Here is a 21148-nt window from a genome sequence, read left to right on the forward strand (position 1 = left end):
TTACCCCTCCTGTGCATTGTAGGGAGCTGATGTTGCCTCCCACAGTACACCCGGCAGAGCAGCTAGCACACTTCCAGAATCGCCGGAAGTGGTGCTAAGCTGCGGGACTTCTGTCCATCCCCGGGAAGCCGACACTACCTCCATTTTCACTTGAGGTAGGTAGTGAGGCTTCTCGAGGGTGGGAGGGCAATGAGGGCGGGGCAGACAGGACTCCTCGCGATCGACCTGTTGGTGACCACGGTTGTAGGACGTTCCAGGTCATTTCCAGATGGAAGTCTAGGAAATGTGCCCAATTTCAGCTAGGTTATAGAACACAATTATGGCTCTGCTCCACAAAATGGAACCGTTGGGAACGGAGTCAGGGAACAGTCAGATCCAATGACGTGGTTGGAATTTTTGTTTGATATGAAACTGTAGCAAAGACAACACCAGGCATAATTATCCCAAACTCTATGGATTTGCCTTGGAAAGTCTCAAGGTATCTGATACCTATTCCCCTTGGATCTAAAATAATTGAGATATTTAGCCTCATTTACTAATCTTAATGAGAGCTGCTGTCACTTTTGCTGTATGGTCTACAGCAGGGCTACTCAACTTTGGAAACCCCAAGGACCACAATGATACTCACAGCACATGCCAAGGGCCGCAGCTTAAGTGTGGTTGCATATGCATGCAAATATATGCAAATAGCTTCTTTCACACTGATGGGCATGAATACAAAGAGTAAGGCAAGACTATACAACTCACAGGCCCCGATTAAGTCAATTGTGCTGATAGTATTAAAGTGCACTATTTACCCAATTTCCACCTATTTGACAGCACTTTTAATGAGCAATGACAGTCCAGGAATTTAACTACTAAAACACATCTCAACAGAAGACCAGTATATGGACTGCCTTTTTGTTTTGGCTTCTACCTGCAGGCCGTGTGTTGAACCCCACATAAACCCAAACCGCACCGCAGGCTGCAAACAGCCCCCGGGCCACGTGTTGAGAAGCCCTGGTCTGCGTTTCCAAGCATGGTTTTTACTGGCCCTTAAAATCAGCTGCAGTCCATTTTTAGAAGTACCTTCTTCGGGCTGCTGCACCTCCCACCTCTGTCTAGTCATTGCTTAGGAGTTGGCGTTTCCTTCTCGTGTTCTTTACAAGTGGTTATGTAGGGTGCATTGCTGTGGATTCTAGACTCCTCAGCCTTGTCTACAATGGATTTGACTCCTAGACCATATCTACACTGGGGTTTTTTTTATGCCAACATAGCTACATTTGTGCAACCCCCGTAGTGTAGACAGTCTGTGTCCAGGTCAACCTTGACTTGTCTTGGCACAGTTTAGCTCAGTGAGACGCTCCAGTGTAAACAAGTCCTTAGTAATGTGACAACTTCGCATGCTCTAAAACATTAGTTTAATAAAAACGTTTCTCCTGTTGTTCTGGGGAATTGCATTGAAAATGCTGATTTTAAAGCAAGGACAAGTTGTCATGAAGTATTTGCAAGCCAGATGTTCCATCAGTGCAAACTTGGAAGGGACAGAATTGATTTTCATTGTCTATGGTACATGTGCAGACTGTGGGAGAGTCGTACACAGGTAAAAAAATACTCGTTTACATTATGTGGCTTTCAGGCTAGCCAAATCCCCAATAATAGAGTTTTATCTTTACTTGTGCACATTAATGAAGATTTACCCTTTTAGATTCCTTATACCTTGGTTACTAATCTGAAATATTTGTGTAATAGTTAAAACAACCAACTCAGTTCAATCAGATACTTCCTTAGTAGTAATGCTCTGCATAGCTAGGCCAATAATCCAGTTCTGCTTGCTGTCCAGCCTGAAAGAGGAAAGGAATGGCTTACCTGGTTGTAATATCTTGATTGACAACGTGGGATTGATAGGGCTTCATTTGTTCCTTGCTATTCTTTGCAGGCAGCTGGGTGGTAACAGAAATAACTCAGGGTATGCAATGTGCAACTTGCAATGCAAGTTCTGTTAAGAATAAACAGCGTTGCATTGTTTGTAAAATACCCTCCTAACCAGTTACAGAGATCATTAGCCCTGAAAATGGGTCATTGGATTTTAACAGCAGCTTAGAAAATGTAAATTTTGTTAGTTACTAATCTAGACCAATTAAATCCTAATCTTAGGAAACTCCTACCACTTGGAAAGATCCTCACAGCTGTAGGATGGGGCCGGTTTAAAAAATGTATCTGCATATGCTGCCATTCAGGCAGCTTTGTCGTTGATCGTTTCATATTGTATTATTGTCATATTGAGGTTTGTCTCCAAATTGATTCTGCCAACAGTGGTGGCAGCTCATGTGGTTTGAACACTATGAAGCTGCTCCATTAATATTCCCTCCATTAGAATTTTGGACCAGATACGACGATTTTCATTGTTGCAGAGAATGGGAGGTTGATGCTGTAAAATGTAAATAAGTAAAAGATAGCAGCACTTTACGCGCACATGGCACTGTAGACACACTGGTTGCAACTCAAAAGAGCTGAGTTGCCATTCTGTCTCTGCCTCTTCACAACCGGGGTACCTCAGTTTCTCCTCTGTTGCAAGGAGATTGAATTCATGCTCGTAAAGCACTTAGAGAGCCTCTTGAGGAAGAAGCCGTAGAATTGTACTCTTACTAAGCTATTGCTCTTATGCCAATCTCCCCATGTTCTTTGACCTGCCCTTTGGTAGTACTGTCCCGTGCAAACTGAATTTAGTTTTGGAATCAGGACTGCAGGGCCCAGGCTGGGGAGCCAAACAGCAGAAGTGCCCGATATTTGTGTTTGCATATTGCTTATTGCTATTGCAAATAAACTTGGAGAAGGAGAACGCAGCACAAGAGGGGGAGGGCAAAGAATAGAGCCATTTTGATGTACCAATAAGTCAGGGTGTTTTCTCGATATTATCTCGTGTAAAAAGGATCTGGGTAGAATGTCTCAGTCTCTTGTCAGTTTCGCCATCGCTTGGGGAGGTGTTTGCAGTTTTGGTTTCAATGCTGGCTGGGGATTATGCAGGGAGGGAAAATAAACAATTATGCCACCCCTCAGTGCACACACACACACTGCCAGGAGCCGACTGCACTGTGGGTAAAATGACTCCAAAATTGTGTGTAATGAGTAGGAAAAGATTAGAGACAGCTCTTGCTATGCTGAAAATTGACATTAGTTGGGGGGGGGAACCTCTTTACTAGTCGGCCTAGGCGGTCTAATTCAAGCAGTAAAATAAATAAATAAAATAAATAAAGGCATATCACAATGGTATTGGTGGTTTCCCCAACGAGCTCTCTCTGGCCGGAAGGCTATTCAGCATAATGCAAAATTAAATTATAAAAACTGGCTTGAATATTTAGATGGAGGAGCCATTTGGAAGCAGTTTATTTAGACGAACCGGCAATGACCCACAACAGTGAGACATCAAGCGTGAAATTTACTAGAAATTAGCACCAGGGTCTCAGACGCAGCATGAATAGTTTGATAGGATGCAAATCCCAGTGATATTAAACTGCATCACTGCTGGTGCTACAGGGTCACTCTCGGTTGGTTTTTCATGTTACACTTATTTTTTTTTTTTCCCTGGGACCAGTCATAAATAACAAAAAAAAAAAAAAATCTTATTGAAAACTTCAACTAGAATGAAAAGGCCATTTTAAATCTCTGATTACCTGGATGTTGAAATACAGTACTGCCTATGTTTAATGGGTTTATGAGGTACATTATGTGTATGCCGCCGGTGTATGGTTGGTGTTTACCTTGAGGTCCTATCTGGTAATCGAGCCAAGCTGATGAGATCTGTTCCAGCTTCGAGGGAGTAGGGCATCATTACAGAAATGCAAAAAGCTGTCTGCAGCCTTTCTAGCATGCTTGATGCATCTGATTGCCAATATTTACACTTAGTGTCATGATAACAGTTTCTGGCCATTTTTATGTCTGTATATAGTAGATGCAGACACACACTGCAGGTAAACTCCTAGATATTGAATGGGAAAGTGCATGTTCCATGGGCTGAATAGCATGCTGCCTAGCAAACAGCACTGCTCTTCTCAAAGTTCTGTAAAATATCTCCGATCCTCACTGCTTGTCAAGTGGCTTGCGAGTTGCAGGTTAGAATTAATATTGGACTGAAATGTGGCCAAGAAGTCGCATCTGTTTTAAAATTTAAAAAGTTAAACAGAGGAATTCCAGGTTTTTTTAATTGGTCTTTGCTCATGTATTCAGCAAAACTCTCCGTATTTCTGAATCAGCCTTTTGCTCTTTGTCAAAGTACATTTTAAACCAGAATCAGTATGTTAGGTACAGTAATAATTGTTTTTACAGTTTCTAATCTGTCAAGCTATTAGGACTGCCAGAATCATGAAAACACAGATCTCTGGGCATCTTTAAAAGCTGCCACCTTTTGTCATCTGCAGTAGTTAAATTTGCAGCATTTCCCATTTTAAGAATACAGAATACTGCAAATACCACGATAAAGAGAATTATCATAGTGTGGTAAATGTTTTATGCTTTCATACTCAAATGCAATCTCTGTATATCTTTTAGAGTGCGTCCCTCTGTGTGTCTGAGTCCATTTATTCAAGAACTCCTCCTAAATCATAATAGGACCACCAGATTTGGTAGGCAGCTTCCTGTTCCCCTAGCTTAAACCAGGGTCAGAGTTTGGTTGTGCCTGGAAAACGGGAAGTGCTGGGAATGGGACCATTTTCCATAACCTGGAAAGGGAGGGGGCAGAGAGGAGGGATGCGATACTGAGAGTGGCCATTGGGGGAAGCTGCAGCACAAAGAGAGCGGCCATCTTGCCTGCCAGCAGACTGGGTAAGGAACCCCCCGGCCCAAATCCAAAACCTGTCCCTGTCCCCCACCCCTCTCCCTAGCGGAGAGCCTGAAGGACGGAAGGGGGCACTCCCTGGAGGAGCGGGCAACCCCCGAAGCCTCGCTCCTCCCCAAACAGCCAGCAGGCTGCAGTGGGGCCATTGGAGGCCAGGGGCAGCCCCCAGAGCTTCACCTACACCTCAGCAGACTGTAGGCTGGAGGCAGCCCCTAGAACCCATCTCCTACAGACAGCCTACAGGTGGTGGGACCCTGAAGGCCAGGGGCAGCCCATGGAGTCTGGATAGACCCTCAGAGGCTGCCCCCCTAACAGGCTACAGGATGGAGGGGACTGCTGGCGGCCGGGCTTCCTGAAGCACTGCCTCCCCAACAGGTTGCAGGATGGGGTGCCACTGCCCCCAGGAAGGCCCCCTGGAGCAGCTGCAGGAAGGAGCGGGGGCAGCTGGAGGCTGGGGCCAGCCCACAGAGCCCCCAACCTCCACCTGACAAGGGCGCAGACCCAAATCCCTCCCCTCCTAGGGAGCCACACCCCCCCAGACAGGGCCCTCAACCCCCTGCCACGGTCAGCGGTGGTAAGCGTGCTAGTCGGTATTAGAACGTTGATGATGTTCAGCTTAGGTAAGTGTGTTTGCAAAGGACTTTAGGATGAGAGGTGCTCTAGAAGTGCAAATATTTTTTTATTGTTCAATATATGAGAGAGTCTGGCGACCTTTTCTGTAACAATGTAAATTATGCTTCAGTTTCCCCTGCTGCACATTGGCACTAGACTCTAGACACGTCCATTGATTTCAGTTGGCTTGTATGAGGCATCCCAGTGATTGTTCTAGCATGGCAAAGGACCAGATCTTGCAGACCTTATTTTGTAAAGAGGAGTCCTGCATCACCAATCTATTAAAATTCTTTTAGCAAGTTAACAAGGATATGGCTTAGGCAGGGTGATCTAGTCCTGTGGTTCCCAACTGCTGGTCCACGGACCGGTGCCAGGCTGTGAACCGCTGGCTGCCGGGCTGCAGCATGCTGCTAGGCCATGCCCGTGCCAGCTGCTTTGAGATCAGAGCCGGAGCTGGTGTATACCCCGGGCACGTGATGGGCGTTTGCTGCACTTGAAACCAGCTGTTTGTGGTGGCTTTGGGGGCCAGGGCTAGGGTACACCCCAGCTCCCTGAGCCACCGCACAGCAGCTGGCTTCCACTCTGGCAGCCGCCATGTGGTGGTGTAGATATCTGCAAGCTCTGATCTTAATGATTTTACACAAAAATGCAAATTATTTTTTGCAAATATGCAAATAAAGTGTTACTGGTCCACCAAAAGTTTTGTGAATGGGTTTGCCGGTCTGCGGTACAAACAAAGTTGGGAACGACTGATCTACTCAATATAGCATAGCAGGGTTTTCAGAAAGCCTTTGAGAAGGTCCTTTGCCAAAGACTCTCAAGGAGACACAGTAGCTATGGGATCAGTGGGAAGGTCCGTGGACCAGCAGTAATTGGGTGAAAGGGTAGGAATGAAAGGGTAGGAATGAATGGTCAGTTTTCACAATGGAGAAATGTGAACCCTGAGGAGTTATATTGGGACCAAGACTGTTCAGCAGAGTCCGAAATGATCTGGGAATAGGGGCTCTCACAAAACTGGGTGCACTGGCAACAAAAATGGCAGATTAAATGCGACGCGAAGTGCACATGGGAAAAATCAATCCTTTACGTATACAGTGACGGGCTCTATATTAGCTGTTGCCTCCCAACAAAGAGTTCTACCTGATTAGTTGGGGAAGCCTTTAGTAAGAGGAGCACTGAAGTGAAGTTCCCACAGTCTGCGTGGGGTGCCGTTTTCATCCACTCCTCGCTTTGCAGAGTCTCGGTAAACATTTGAAGTATTTCCGTGTAAGTGGCTCCATTCGTAGCCAATCAGATACAAAGATGCCATGGAGATAGATCGTTATTAGAAGGGCACTTTAAAAACAGAACAGGTAACAGGCAAAGTGATACATTCTCCATGGACCCGAAACTCCCGGTACTCCAGTAGAAGTTTGGCTTCAGTAAGTACAAAGTTGATTGACTTGGGGAGTTCTCTATGCTCAGTGCTGAATCCATTGATTTTAGTGGGAATGTCGCGTACCTGGCTATCTTGGTGGGCGTTTTGGGTGTGGGGCAGATGTAGGTAAATGGGTCCTTGCACGTTGGATGTGAATTAGCTTGATGAGCAATATCAAGTTGAGGCGGTTCCAGAAGAAATGGGTGCACTTGCATTTCATATACTTAATGCACGGGACCAAAAAAGGGAGTCAGAGACAGCGAAGGAATTTTTTTTTTCTGAAGGTCATGTCTCTAGGTGGTTTAAAGGCCTGGTCCTACTTGCACTCATCAGCACAATTTCCATGGACCCTTCTGATCTCTTCAGTCAAGCCTTAAATAAGACCCTCCGCAGCGAGCATACATTGTGCGCTCTCTCTCCCTCCATCTCACCATTCCTCATTCACCTCCCCAATTTGAACAAGTGCTACTCCTTTCCTCCCACGCTTAGTCCAAGTAAGAGAGAGACTCTTGGCAGGGGTGAAAAATGAATTGCTAATTACACAATCATTTTATTATGTCGCACTAATAAAAAAAAGTCTAGCAAAGAATTAATTCAGTTAAAATAATTGGAATCAAGCAATTATTTTCTTAACACTAGAATTAGTTGAAAGTACTTCAAGTGGTTTATTACCAGCACTACATAATGAAGTAATTGCATAATTAGTAATAAATTTGTCACTCTTTTCGAGGTCTCTCTTCTCTGGACAAATGAAGAGTTTGGAGTATTGTTGGGTTTTTATTCCCCTCCCCCTCTATTAGCATTTCTGTATAGTCGCATGTATACCAGCAGGGAATAAATAGATCATTCTTCCTTTCAGCAGTGGTTGGACTTTCATAAGGATTTTAAGGAACTTTGTGTGGGAGAAACAAAAGGCAAAACTATGTCGCACTTTAAAGACTAACAAGATAAGTTTATTAGGTGATGAGCTTTCGTGGACCAGACCCACTTCCTCAGATCAATATGTGGAAGAAAATCGGCACAACCATATATACCAAAGTGATACAATCAAAAAAGTGAATGCGTGTGAAATTGACAAATCCCATTTTAGAATAGAGGTGGCGGTGAGGGGGGAAGGTTAGTGTCTGTGAGGAGGGCAGAGAATGATCCGTGACCTCATGTGGCGAGTACTTTGGTGTCTATGTGGGTACATATGAGAAGACTAAGCTAGGGGGAGAGAGAGATGCATTGGAGGGCAAGGACAGGGTCCAGAGTGACCTAGACAAATTGGAGGATTGGGCCAAAAGAAATCCGATGAGGTTCGACAAATCCTGCACTTGGGATGGAAGAATCGCAAGCACTGTTTCAGGCTTGGGACCAACTGGCTAAGCAGCAGTTCGGTAGAAAAAGACCTGGGGATGACAGCGGATATGAAGCTGGATATGAGTCAACAGTGCGCCCTCGTAGCCAAGAAGGCTAATGACATATTAGAGTGCATAATAGGAGCATTGCCAGCAGATCTCCGGAAGTGATTATTCCCCTTTATTTGGTACTGGCGAAGCCACATCTGATTACTGTTTCCCGTTCTGGGCCCTGCACTATAAAAAGGATGTGGATGCATTGGAGAGGGTCCAGCGGAGGGCAACCAAAATGATTAGGGGGCTGAAGAACTTTAATTTCTGAGGAAAGACCGAAGGATTTAGACTTGTTTAGTCTACAGAAGAGAAGAGTGAGGGGAGATTTAATAGCCGCCTTTAACTACCTGATGGGGGTGGTTCCAAAGAGGATGGAGAGAGGCTGTTCGCAGTGGTGACAGATGACAAAACGAGGAGCAATGGTCTCAAGTTACAGTGGGGGGCGAGGGGAGTCTAGGTTGGATATTAGGAAAAACTATTTCACCAGGAGGGTGATGAAGCACTGGGATGGGTTCCCTAGGGAGGGGGTGGAATCTCCATCCCTAGAGGTTTTTAAGTCCCAGCTTGACAAAGCCCTGGCCGGGATGATTTAATTGGGGTTGGTCCTGCTTTGGGCAGGGAGCTGGACTCGACTCCTGAAGTCTCTTCCAGCCCTGGGATTCTACGATTCTAAGACCCCAGAAGCCCCGTGATGAAGGTGCTAGTTTGGTGTTTGTGGGAGGCCTGCATTCAACTCCCTACTCTCCCATAAGCTTCCTGGGTGAACTTAGGCAAATCTCTGAGTGTGTATCATCCTCAGAGAAGCACCGATTACAAAGGGGAACTAGCTCCCAGGGCTCTTGTGAGAATAAATCCATCCAAAAAATGGTGTAGTGACTCGGATGCTTCAGTGATGGAGCTTATATAAGAACCCAAGACAGATGGGAGCATATAGCCTGTCACATGACTCTTACAAAAGCCAGGAAAGGCGTTGTCATGGAGCAGAGAGGTAAACTTCCTCGCTTTATTGCTCTAGTCTGCGGTAGGGATGTTAAATTTCGATTCATCAGCTGATTGAGTAGTCAGTGGAATTTCCATGGACTACTCGATTAGCCGATACGGGGGGCACTCGCTATCTGCTGCACCTCTGCCTTTTAAAATGTACAAGCGCTTCCCTCGGCTCTTGTGCATTTCAACGGGAGAGGCACAACGGGGAACCCACATGAGCAGGGACTGCTTCGGTCCCCGCTTGCACCGTTTTCCCTGCTGCGCCTCTGCATCCCGCAAAGACCATGCTGGGGGAACCAAATTTTAAGCCCGCTCCCCGCAGCGCCAGCTCCTGCTCCCCCCACCTTGGGTGCCTCTGATACAGAGGCCGCAAGAGGGTGGGAAGTGACTAGTTGAGTAGTCACTCGACTACCCAATAAGCCTAGACTTATTGGGTAGTCGACTAGTTGCTTACATCCCTAGTCTGCAGCAGCACCTGGAATACTAGTTATATTGGAGGATTATGACACTACTGAGTTATTGACTAATTGGAAGGAGTTCAGAGAAGAAGAAGAAAAATGATCAAAGGGCTTGACAGGACTGTAGTAGAAGGGAAACATTTGAAAGGGGCGAGAATTTGTAGCTTACCTAAGCAATGACTAAAGAGTATGCAACTCATTAAAGAATTCATGCACCAAGAAGGGGCAGAGATTATGTAGTATGATGCAGGGAGTAACCGTGTGAAACTAATAGAGGAAACCCCATGCTGAATGCCATGCAAACATCCCCGACAAGATCATCCCTTAGGCTGTTGAATGGTCTCCCTAAGAAGTGGGGGAAATCTACAAGTTTGGGATTTCCAAATCAAAGCCTTATGAAGCACTGGGAAATGCACTCCATTGACAGCAATGGACTGGGTGACCCTAGTAGAAATTTTCTATCTCTATGGAGTCAGTGATTCCGTGTGTAACAGTATGTTCACTTGTGGCTGCCTAATTGTTTCCAGGATAAACTCCTCTCACTTTGTCACTATCTTTTAAATCGCCTCTGGTGCTGATGTTTTCCATGCATTGGCTCTACCTGGTGGTGTAACCACTGTTGTTCAGTCTGAGCAAAATTCCTTCAGCTGTTCTGGATTTAAGGAATGGAGGACGATACTTTTCACGCTCCAGAGGAAAAAAAATGAATTGCACTCTTTGATATACAAAGTATTGTGCTGCTACGCCCACACGCGCTCGCTCACTTTTAGTCGCATAATATCTGGTATGTGGACAAACTTTTCAAACTCAGGGGTCTAAAATTAGGCACCTAAGTTTGTATTTTGGCATCTGTCTGGCCTGAACTTAGAATTGCTGAGGATCCAGAAATATCCATTGACTTTAGTAGGATACCCTTGGGGTGCACCCTTTTCTAAGGCTCACTGTGAGACTTGGGTATGTTGAGCACAAAGCCCAGAATAGGGGTCTATGAACTGATTTGGATATAAGAGGAATAAAGCAAAATCTTGAGTTATAGATTGAAGCTGTGTGTTGAAGTGCTCTTACAGCATGAGCACGTCTATCCCCCTGGTTTGCCCAGCTTAGCCTGGGACAGAAGAGAGGTCTGGATATCTCCAATCAACTGCTTCTTTGCAGATACTCCCGTCCTATTTTGCAAACTTAAGTGCTTTCTTTTCAGTCCAGGTAATGCCCTGAAGGGCTTGTGGATGGGGCTGAGGGGAGCCCCTTAGGAATCGAATAGCAGAAATGCTGAGTTGTTTTTTGATTTGCGCAAAATTGGAGGGGATAAAGAACTTAAACTATAGTGTCCTTTTCCCAGACATGTATGACCAAGTGCTGAAGTTTGGTGCCTACATTGTGGATGGCCTAAGAGAATACAGACAGCCAGTGCTTGTTTACATCCCACCTCAAGCTGAATTGAGAGGAGGATCCTGGGTAGTGATTGATCCCACCATTAATCCTCGACACATGGAGATGTATGCAGATCGAGACAGCAGGTAAAGCAACTCACTTAACTTTACCCCTTTCTCTATACCGTACGCTGCTCCAAGGTAAGTAAGCCATCGTTTTGTTGTTGCAAGGCACATCTTATGTGCTTCTTACCTTTGTAAAGGAGAGGGGTTGGTTTGGTTTCTGGCTGTACCAAACATGAATGAAGGGATTGTTGTCTAATGGTTAGAGCAAGACACTGAGAGTAAGGACTCTTTGGTTCTTGACTCTGCCATTGACTCCCTCCCTTTTGTCAAGTCCCTTAACTTCTCTTTATCAGCTGCTGAAGGTTGGGTGGGACTTCATTAGTTAAAGTTTGTAAAGCATTTTGAGACCCTGACATAAAGGCTTCACCTTACCCTCTGATTTTTGCACCCACAATTTTTCACTTGGAAATAACTGGCCACAACTTTGCAAGCACAAATAACTCGGCTTCATTTTGAGAACTCAACTCTACGAACAGGCAGTTGTGCATCTCTTGTTCACATGTCTCTTAAGACGCAACATGCATGGTATTTGTTAATGGTGCAACATGCACGGTATTTGTTATTCCTGGGAATAAAATTGTAAACCACTGGAAGTGACTTTTTTTAAAACAGGCCTTCTAGACTCTGAAAAAGAAATGAAGCTACTGGCTGATTTGGAGGGATGTAACAATCCTGCCCACCAATTTCTAATATAAACAGGATGACCTATGATGGCATAGTGCCATGGTCTTAGCATAGGCGTTTTTAAATGAATGAATGGAGATGCCTATCTCCTAGAACTGGAAGGGACCTTGAAAGGTCACCGAGTCCAGTCCCCTGCCTTCACAGCAGGACCATCCCTGACAGACTTTGCCCCAGATCCCTAAATAGCCTTCTCAAGGATTGAACTCACAACCCTGGGTTTAGCAGGTCAATGCTCAAACCACTGAGCTATCCCTCCCCCTTTTACTTGTGGCAACCACGGGAAAGAGGACATAGGTGAGGTTCTGCTACAGAAAGGAAGAGCAAAGCAATTCAAGCACTCGAGAGAACCGGGCCATGTTTGATTTCAGTTTGTAATCTACATGATCCGGTCAGCCATGTGATATGAAAATAGCCGGGCAGATTGGAAAATAGACTAACATCTGAAGGTGAAAATAACATTATTATTCTGATGTGACCCTGTTATGCAATTCCACTGATGTATCTCTCTGGGGTCCACTTACAAAAGTGGGGGCAGCTGCAATTCACATTGTGATAGAGATGGGTGAGCACTGAGCTTTCTGCTTATTCACAGGCTGAGTCATTCCCCTCGCCCCAACTGACCAGTTTACCTCCTTGTGCATTGTGTCCCGCAGTAAGGACTGACTGAGACACCATTTTTAATTCACTCCCAAAAGTGAATCAGCTTTGGCTGACTTGGGATGTGTTCCTTGGAAGAAGCACCTTCTCTTTAGTGTAGAGCAGTCGCCCACGAATTTTGCCATCACAAGTCGTTGGGAGTTGAGCAAATTTAGGACACCCTTAAAGGGCTCCGTTGATTATGCCTACATATTCCCTTCCCTATGGATATATGATGTGGTGGTGAATTGGCCTGGCAGGTGGCCTGTTTCTCCGATTGTATACAAACAAGTGAAAAGGTCATATGGGGAAACCCACTGTCACTTGGCCACTGCTTCTCCTCTATATCTAGAGTTCGGAGAATTGCGTTTTCTGTACTTTGCATCTCAGAACTTGGAAGGGGCTTATTTGGGTGTCTTTTCCCTCTAAACTGGGAAAGGCCAGGTTGATCAGGACAGCGAGAGCTCTTGTTAATGCAGCCCGGGGTTGTGCAAACTCCCCTCAGCGTGTTTCAGTTATGAAAAGGCAAAGCAGAGACCAGTAGATGACACGTTGACTTCAGTTTGGATCCCTCAGAGACCTTCTTTAGATGGCGCATTATTGACTTCACTTTGGAGCCTCCCCAAACTATTCCCTCCCATTGAAGCCAGTCTCAGGAAAAAATGAGGCTTTTAGTCCTAGACGGCAAGAGCATCTAAGCTAGATGTTTGGGTCTGTTTCTGGCAATGCCACCGACACTCTGTGACTTGAACAAATCCGTTCATGTCTCTTTCAGTTACTCTCTGTAACGTGCCTCACAGGAGTGTCACATGGCTTAATTAATTACTGTTTGGAAAGGGTCTTGAGATGCCAGAATGGAAGGTCTATAAGAGTACAAGGTGTTTTGAATCATCATCATGATCACATCCCTTGGCACATGTTAACTTACGGTACTTGTAGTGTTGTCTGTAAATCCCACTTAGAAGGATATATCTGCGGCAATAGCCCTTTGTTGTTACTCTTTTTACAGGACCAGTTCTACCCCTCTCTTCACTTCCGCCCAACACAACCTGACATTGAAAAGATTCTCACAAACCCCTGCAAGCCAAATCCCCTTGACTGCTTTGTGCTGCTTAGCTCATAACTCTGCCACACGAGAAATCGATTGCAGTGATTTCTAGGAGGTTATATTTCCAATAGTGCATTCCCAGCTGTGTCTTGCACTGACAGCTGTGCATGCTGAGAACACAGTCTGAGTAATTACGTGCAAAGGTGCGTATGCTGCTGCCCCGGCTTGATCCCATGGTGCCAGGGCAAGTGTAGACTTGCCGCATCTGCAGCTTTGCTGGACGCGAGAATTAAGGATTTTTGCACAACAGCGTGTAGCTTAGTGAGGAGTTGTTGGGCTGCAAAAGCTTGTTGGGCAAGTATAGTCTGTGATCCTATCCGTGCTGATGCTCAGCGGTATGGCCAGTATGATGCATCTCCCCCAACCACCTCCACTCCTTAGAGCTTCTCCACTGACCTTTCGTTTCTCTTCTCTCACTTGAAAGTAAAGTAGCTTGTGTCTACATTGTCAAACCTGGATTCCAAATCATGTGTCTTCAACCTGGGAAACAGGTAGCTTCTGCAATGCGAATTTTTGGGGGGCAGGAGGGAACCAGATGTTTTCACAAAACTTACCTACCTTTTGGAAAAGGACTTTTGGAGCCTAAGTTGAAGGGAGCTACAGGAGTTCCAAATGTTATTTATCGGTATCCAATTGCACAAAATCATATTAGATTGATATGTTTCTGTACGGCTTTATGCGCATCCTATGTACATTCAGTTTGGTGTTAGGTAAACAATAGCTTTTTCTCTTTCTACATACTTTCTAGACAACAAATGGTACCAATCCACTTGTGTGTGTGTGTGTGTGTGTGTGTGTGTGTGTGTGTTGTTTTCCTTATCTGATGATCTGAAAGTGCCTTTCTTTTCTCTTCTCATCACTGCTCAGAGGAGGAGTTCTGGAACCAGAAGGGACAGTAGAAATCAAATTCCGCAGGAAAGATTTGGTAAAAACAATGAGACGAGTGGACCCAATCTACAGTCGTCTGGCAGAGCGACTAGGTATGTCTAGACTTTATTATTGGCATATCAGTCATCCAGTGAGCTAAAATCCTAATGAATGTTCATGGACCTTAAAGAGGGGGCACTGAGTCATTTTATCAAATTAATGATAATTTGTATTTACTCTCATTCAATTTGGGAGGAATACCAGATGAGACAAGTCTTATGTGTTTGCGTAGAATGATATTTTTTTATTTTCATGTGCATCTATAGCATGCCGTGTGGGTGGCTAGTATCTTTTTAGTCGATTCTTTTTTCTTTGAAAAAATTGATGAGTTTCCCAAGAAACAACGATGAAGGTATTTTGACCCTGAGGTTAATTCTCTAAGCATGCTCCTCTCACTAAAAACTTAGTGGGACAGACCCTCATCTGGTATAAAATTGACATAAGCAAGGGTCTGGTCCAGTACATTTGTGACCTGTGGGTAAAACCTAGTGTCAGGGCTGGTTTTTTATCTCCAGTAATTATAGCTACCTCCATATATCCCCTCTGCGGTCACAACTAGATAAGTACTTTTCACCTCCTAACTTCAAATGCTACACAGTTAGGCTGCTCTGTGACCATAATCTGAAACGTTTGTGTTATTATTCAAGTGCCTTTAATTTTAAATGGTCCCAAAGCACATTTCAAACCTGAAAAACAAAAATACAAACTATGCAGCAACATCCATTTAATATCAGATACATCCCGTTCAGGGGATTGGGCTCTTTAACAGTTTCTTTGCCATCTCTATTCCTATAGTATACTCGTCAAAAGCCGCCATTCGTGCCCAGAATTAGGTATGTTTTAGTAGTGGAAGAAGAGTTCCTAGTACATGTTTGTATGTTTAAATTTATAAACCCCTTTGGGATTAGTCAGCTTGAAAGGTGCTATGTACATGTATGATAAATTGTTGCTATTGCTGTTATAATTGATTGTTTTTTTAAATTCAGAACAAAACAATTGTATACACATGCATACACCACAGCCATTCTGGTATATCTTTGACCAAGAATAATAATTGAAAAGGGATGCCATCAAAGTTTTTAAAAAAAGAAATCTAACCATAGTTACAAATGACATTCTGAAACTTGTTTGAAAACAAAATAATTTTTAAAATCTCATTTAATTTTTTCTCACTGCTGTTGATTTTTTTTTTTGTTTGTTTGCATTTCTTTCTGCTGGGAAAGCAGATTAGCCACTTCCACTTGGAATATTTGTTCAAATAAACTGGTTCCGTAGCACTGATATGCAAATTTCTAATATTTTTAGTTTTGGTAAAAGCTTATTTTCACCAGCTCTGAATTTTGGGCCACGTTTGACTTGCCAGTGTCAGGTAGATAAACCTGACCAACAAATCTTGGTAACCTAGCACAGAATCCAAGTATATTCACAATAGCAGTGCTTTACCCTGCTTAGTTAAAAGGCTGCAACTTAATTCTGAACCCCGTCCGTCAACATTCACAGCTAAACTACCAGGAGGTGATTTTTCTGGACTTCCTTGTGCTGGGTGGAAAATGTCCCATACCAAAGGGGCAGTCTCTAGAGCTGAGGAGCAGGGGAAATCAGATGTGTGGTTACAGAAGATTGTGCGCTGAGCAGTCAGCACTTGTGTGTGCAGATAAATAGCACTGCTGCAGGAGCACCATTTTAAGAATATTTACCACAGCAGCACCGGGGAAGGTCCTGTTCTTCTCAAATTAACAGCACCCACCCTCCAAATGATGGTCTCTTCCATGACACTAGCCAATTAGTCCAGTCGCAAGCATGTGTAGACACCGTCCTGGAACAAAAAGGGCTGTTTGGATTTTAATCTCCTAGCAGCAGAGGAGAGTAGCAAATATTTTATGTCTTTCCCTTACAAATTTTCTGTTGTGTGGTTTGTACCTGATGATTTTGGTTACATTGAACTCAAGTGCTGAATCCCTTCCATTCCATCAGATGCTATTAGAAAACAACCCTAAATCATACTGGCTGTAACTCCTGCGCCATCCTCTTTGGGATGAGAGAGATAAAGGGCATATGTTTTTCTGTAACAGAGTTTCTCGAAAATCCAAAGGCAGACTGCATGGGGTGGTTTTGTTGTTCCTCCTTTCTCTAAACAGGATAATTACTCCATATACTTTAATTAAAATGACTGCAACACAAGAGCAAGTCACTTACAACTGTACATAGAGAGAGCCCTAAAAGCTTCAGTCACTGATAAGCATCTCACTTAGATGGCTCTTAATTGCTCCCAACATCATGCGATCATTGCTGTTGTTTTGCCACTAATTCCGTACAATAGCAGGAAAGGCAAGATTGCAGGACACAGCGAATTGCATAATTTTTTTTGCTGGGTTTTCTTTCTGGCCAATTTAAAATTTGTCAAAGTCGGTCTTCTTCTGGATCACTGCCCTTTGATATTTCGTGCACTCCATTTGCCACAAACAAGCCGCGGGGCCGCAGTTCATGCTGACTCCAGCAGAAGCAGAGAAAGCTCCATTTATCTTACACTGCCTGCTGAATTCTTACTCATTAACTGGGGGTTCACTGCCTCTCTTTAACCCCTGAATGGCTGTCATCATTTCTGTGGAGCTGCTGAGCACCGGGGAAGAGGGGGATCTTCATATACGTGTGCCTTGAGCCACAGGGGTGGGTAAAGAGTACAGCGACATTTGTGTTTTCATTCCGGGAACGTTCAGACACTAGATTTTGACTTCCATGCGTGGGGGGTGGGAACAGGGAAGGATGACAGATATTGAATAATTTGACATAAATCTGGTCATTATCAATTTTCTACCACTATTGCCGAAATCTTCATTAGTTTAATGTTTTATTAAAATGCCACTCAGCGTTATGCTATATTATGTGACAGTGTATGCTTCAGAGCAACAAGACCGGTGTAAAGAGGAATCTAGAATGACTAGCTTCTCTTGAAAGCACAGTTAGCCACAGAAAGTTGTGAATACAGGTATTCTATGAAAAATACAGGTACTCTGTTTTCATTCAAAGTTGTTGTTGTTGTTGTTGTTTTTTTAGTTAATGTGCGAGAGGAAGCTTTAGGATTCAAACAGAAATGACATATAATGCTTTATTGTGCAGCATGTTCTTTATTACCATCTGGAAGGCAATAAGAATAGCGTGTGATAAACGAGTGGGCATGGTCCCATTTGAATTGAAGGCAATGGCAAAATGGCGTTCATGAAAGCAGGACCTGGCCCTAAATTGTTCCCATTGTCCTTATCAAAGTGTTTCACTCATGGTGCAATGGAAAATATTTTATTTGTGCAGTAAGATCTCCCCATAGGTAGGCCGTATGATGAGTTGACCATCCTCTTTGAGTGTCTGCATCAGTGAGATTGACGACAGTTGGGCATGGTGTGTGGAGAGGTGTATTTCCGCACCTGTATCCCTACTGCTTTGGAGGACAGGGTCATTGTTCAAAATGATCTAGACAATCTAGAGAAATGGTCTGATGTAAATAGGACAAAATAAGGAGGCTTAATCAGTGCCTACTACTAGAGCAGAAGAGTTACCTCCCATGCATTATATCTGACACTCCTGTTAATAGACCCCGGAATATTAGTCTTTTTGCAACTGTTATCACATTGTTGGCTCATGCTCAATTTGTGATCCACTAGAACAGTGTTTCTCAACCAGTGGTACGAGTACCCTTAGGGGTACTCGAGAGAAGTCTTGGGGTGAGGCTACGTCAGCACAACTGAAATTTGGAGAAAACTGAATTTTCGTTTTACGTTTTACAGCGCTTCATTATTTTTGTACTTTTTACACCCCAAAATTTCATCCCCTGCCTGGCTACAATTAAATTGTTTAAAAAGATGTGTTGCAATGGTAGAAAAAAAATTGTGTGTCTGAAAACTGTAGGTACTTGGGGTATTTATATATAGGAAAAAGGGGTACTTTATTTAAAAAAAAAAAAAAAAAAAAAAGGTTGCGACACACTGCACTAGAACATCCCGGTCCATTTCTGCAGTCCTACTTCCTAGCCAGCTGGTCCGCAGTTTGTATTTGTGCATTTGATTTGAACAAGTTCGCTAGTTGTGTGCTTGGGGAAAAACACACAAAAGTGTACACATGCCATTTCTGGGGGCACGCTGTTCACCAGTCTAACCCTTTATTGCTCACTTCACGTAAGTGGACTCCTACAGCATGTGTCCCACTTTGCATTGAGGTAGGATGCTCTGGCTGCCTCCACTTATTGGCTTAGGGCTCATTTCAATGGTCCCTCCCTGTGCAGTGGGCCTTGCACACGTGCTTGCAGAGTAGAGATGGACTTGAGTACAAGTTTAGGTGCCTTGCTGTGTTGGTGCCTTAATGTTCTTTCAACCCTCAAAACCCCTCATTTCAACACTCGGGTAGGCCAGGGAAGTGCTCCCATCCCTGTGTTGCTGGGAGCAAGCATGTTCGTGTCCTTCTATAGACTTATGATTTTGTTCAAAACGCTCTTAAAAATCAACACTCTGGGCCAGCCGTGGGCAACCGAGGCTAGTGAGTGGGCTGCATGAGGGGCTCTCCTTCCTCTCAGTGGGCTGCAAGACTGTCGTAAGCAAGGCGGTCTCCCGGGATAGGGAAGTGTCACTCACAGCGCTGGCGTACCTGGAATTTGTGGGGTGTGCTGACGGAACCGTCGCAGCGCTTTGGTTGGATGCACGCAACTCTTAGTCAGTGTTATGAGCAATCCGTGCACACCTGCCCTTGCTTCGTGTGCATGTCATGTGAATCGCACTGGTAGGAAAAAGCATGGATGGAAAACGGCGGAGTCTAGCAACCGTGTCCAAGGGCAACAGAAAACAAAATGTCTGGCAGGCCACACATAGAAGCCCAATGAGCCATATGCAGCCCGAGGGCCACAGGTTGTCCACCATTGGCCGTAGTTAATTTCCCAGATCCCCATTATTCATGAGGGGGATAAAATTTGAATCCAAGAACCAAAGGAAAAGCTCCTTGCTGGTTTCCCAAATCCTGAGACTTACAGCAAAGGGCTTCAATCTCTGGGCAGGAATTCATCAGAAGTCGTCCGTTCGACTTTGCCCTGGAGGCAGAAGAGTGTGCTGTTTTGCTTGGCATCTTCCACGTGAAGTTACTGTCAGTAGGAGTTTCACGTACACCAAGGGAACTTGGAAATGGCAGAGGTGCTTAATGATTTGATTGTTTCGGTCTTCACCAAGGAATTTGATGGTAACATAGTGAATGCTAGTGGAAATGGGGTAAGATTAGAAGTTAAAATAAAGAACTAATTAAAAATTATTTAGAAAAGTTAAATGTCTTCAAGTCACCAGGGCCTGATGAAATGCGTCCTAGAATACTCAAGTTGCTGATAGAGGAGGTATCGGAGCCTTTAGCTGTCATCTTTGAAAAATCATGGAGGTTGGGTGAGATTCCAGAAGACTGGAAAAGGGCAAATATAGTACCCATTTATAAAATGGGAAATAACAAAAACCCATGTAACTACAGACCAGACAGTTTAACTTCTGTGCCAGGCAATAGCAGGTAATGAAGCAATTCATCTGCAAACATCTGGAAGATAAGGTGATAGGTAACAGCCAGCATAGATTTGTAAAGAACAAAATCATGTCAAACCAATCTGATCACTTTCTTTGATAGGATATCAAGCCTTGTGGATAAGGGAGAAGCGGTGGACGTGGGATACCTAAACTTTAGTAAGGCATTTGATATGGTCTCGCATGACCTTCTTATCAATAAACTAGGCCAATACAACTTGGATGGGGCTATTATAAGGTGGATGCATAACTGGCTGGATAACTGTTCTCAGAGAGTAGTTATTAATGGTTCACAGTCATGCTGGAAGGGTATAAGTGGGGTTCCACAGGAGTCTGTTTTGGGACCAGTTCTATTCAATATCTTCTTCCACAATTTAGATGATGACATAAAGAGTATAATGATTAAATTTGCAGATACCAAGCTGGGAGGGGTTGCAAGTGCTTTGAAGGATAGGGTCCTAATTCAAAATGATCTGGACAAACTGGAGAGATGGTCTGAGGTAAATAGGATGAACTTTTAATAAGGACAAATGCAAAGTGCTCCACTTAGGAAGGAACAATCCGTTTCACACTTACAGAATGGGAAGTGACTGTCTTGAAAGGAGTACGGCAGAAAGGGATCTAGGATCACAGTGGACCACAAGCTAAATATGAGTCAACGGTGTGATACTATTGCAAAAAAAGCAAACCTCATTCTGGGTTGCATTAACAGAATAGTTGTGAGCAAAACACGAGAAGTCATTCTTCTGCTCTGCTCTGCTCTGCTCTGCTCTGCTCTGCACTGCACTGATTAGGCCTCAATTGGAGAATTATGTCCAGTTGTGGGCACCACATTTGAAGAAAGATGTGGAGAAATTGGAGAAGGTCTAGGGAAGAGCAACAAAAATGATTAAAGGTCTAGAGAACGTGAGCGATGATGCAAGGCTGAAGGAACTGAGCTTGTTTAGTTTGGAAAAGAGAAGACTGAGAGGGGACATCATAGCAGTTGTCAAGTATCTAAAAGGGTGTCACAGGAAGGAGGGGGGGAAATTGTTCTTCTTGGCCTGTGAGGCTAGGACAAGAAGCAATGGGCTTAAACT

General features: G+C 44.2%; 1 protein-coding gene across 9 annotated transcripts in view; it reads left to right on the forward strand.

Annotated features, from left to right (window-relative positions):
• Positions 1-21148, forward strand: part of ACACA (acetyl-CoA carboxylase alpha) — a 237340-nt gene that overhangs the window by 182477 nt on the left and 33715 nt on the right. For all 9 annotated transcript variants that reach the window (XM_075904774.2, XM_089772238.1, XM_089772236.1 and 6 more), the window contains 2 exons: positions 11021-11198; positions 14473-14585. In XM_075904774.2, the coding sequence (XP_075760889.2) occupies positions 11021-11198; positions 14473-14585 (291 nt within the window). The remainder of the gene's footprint in view (positions 1-11020; positions 11199-14472; positions 14586-21148) is intronic.

The sequence above is a fragment of the Pelodiscus sinensis genome, chromosome 21, assembly GCF_052426305.1.
Source record: "Pelodiscus sinensis isolate ZL-2025 chromosome 21, ASM5242630v1, whole genome shotgun sequence".
Taxonomy (NCBI): Eukaryota; Metazoa; Chordata; order Testudines; family Trionychidae; genus Pelodiscus; species Pelodiscus sinensis.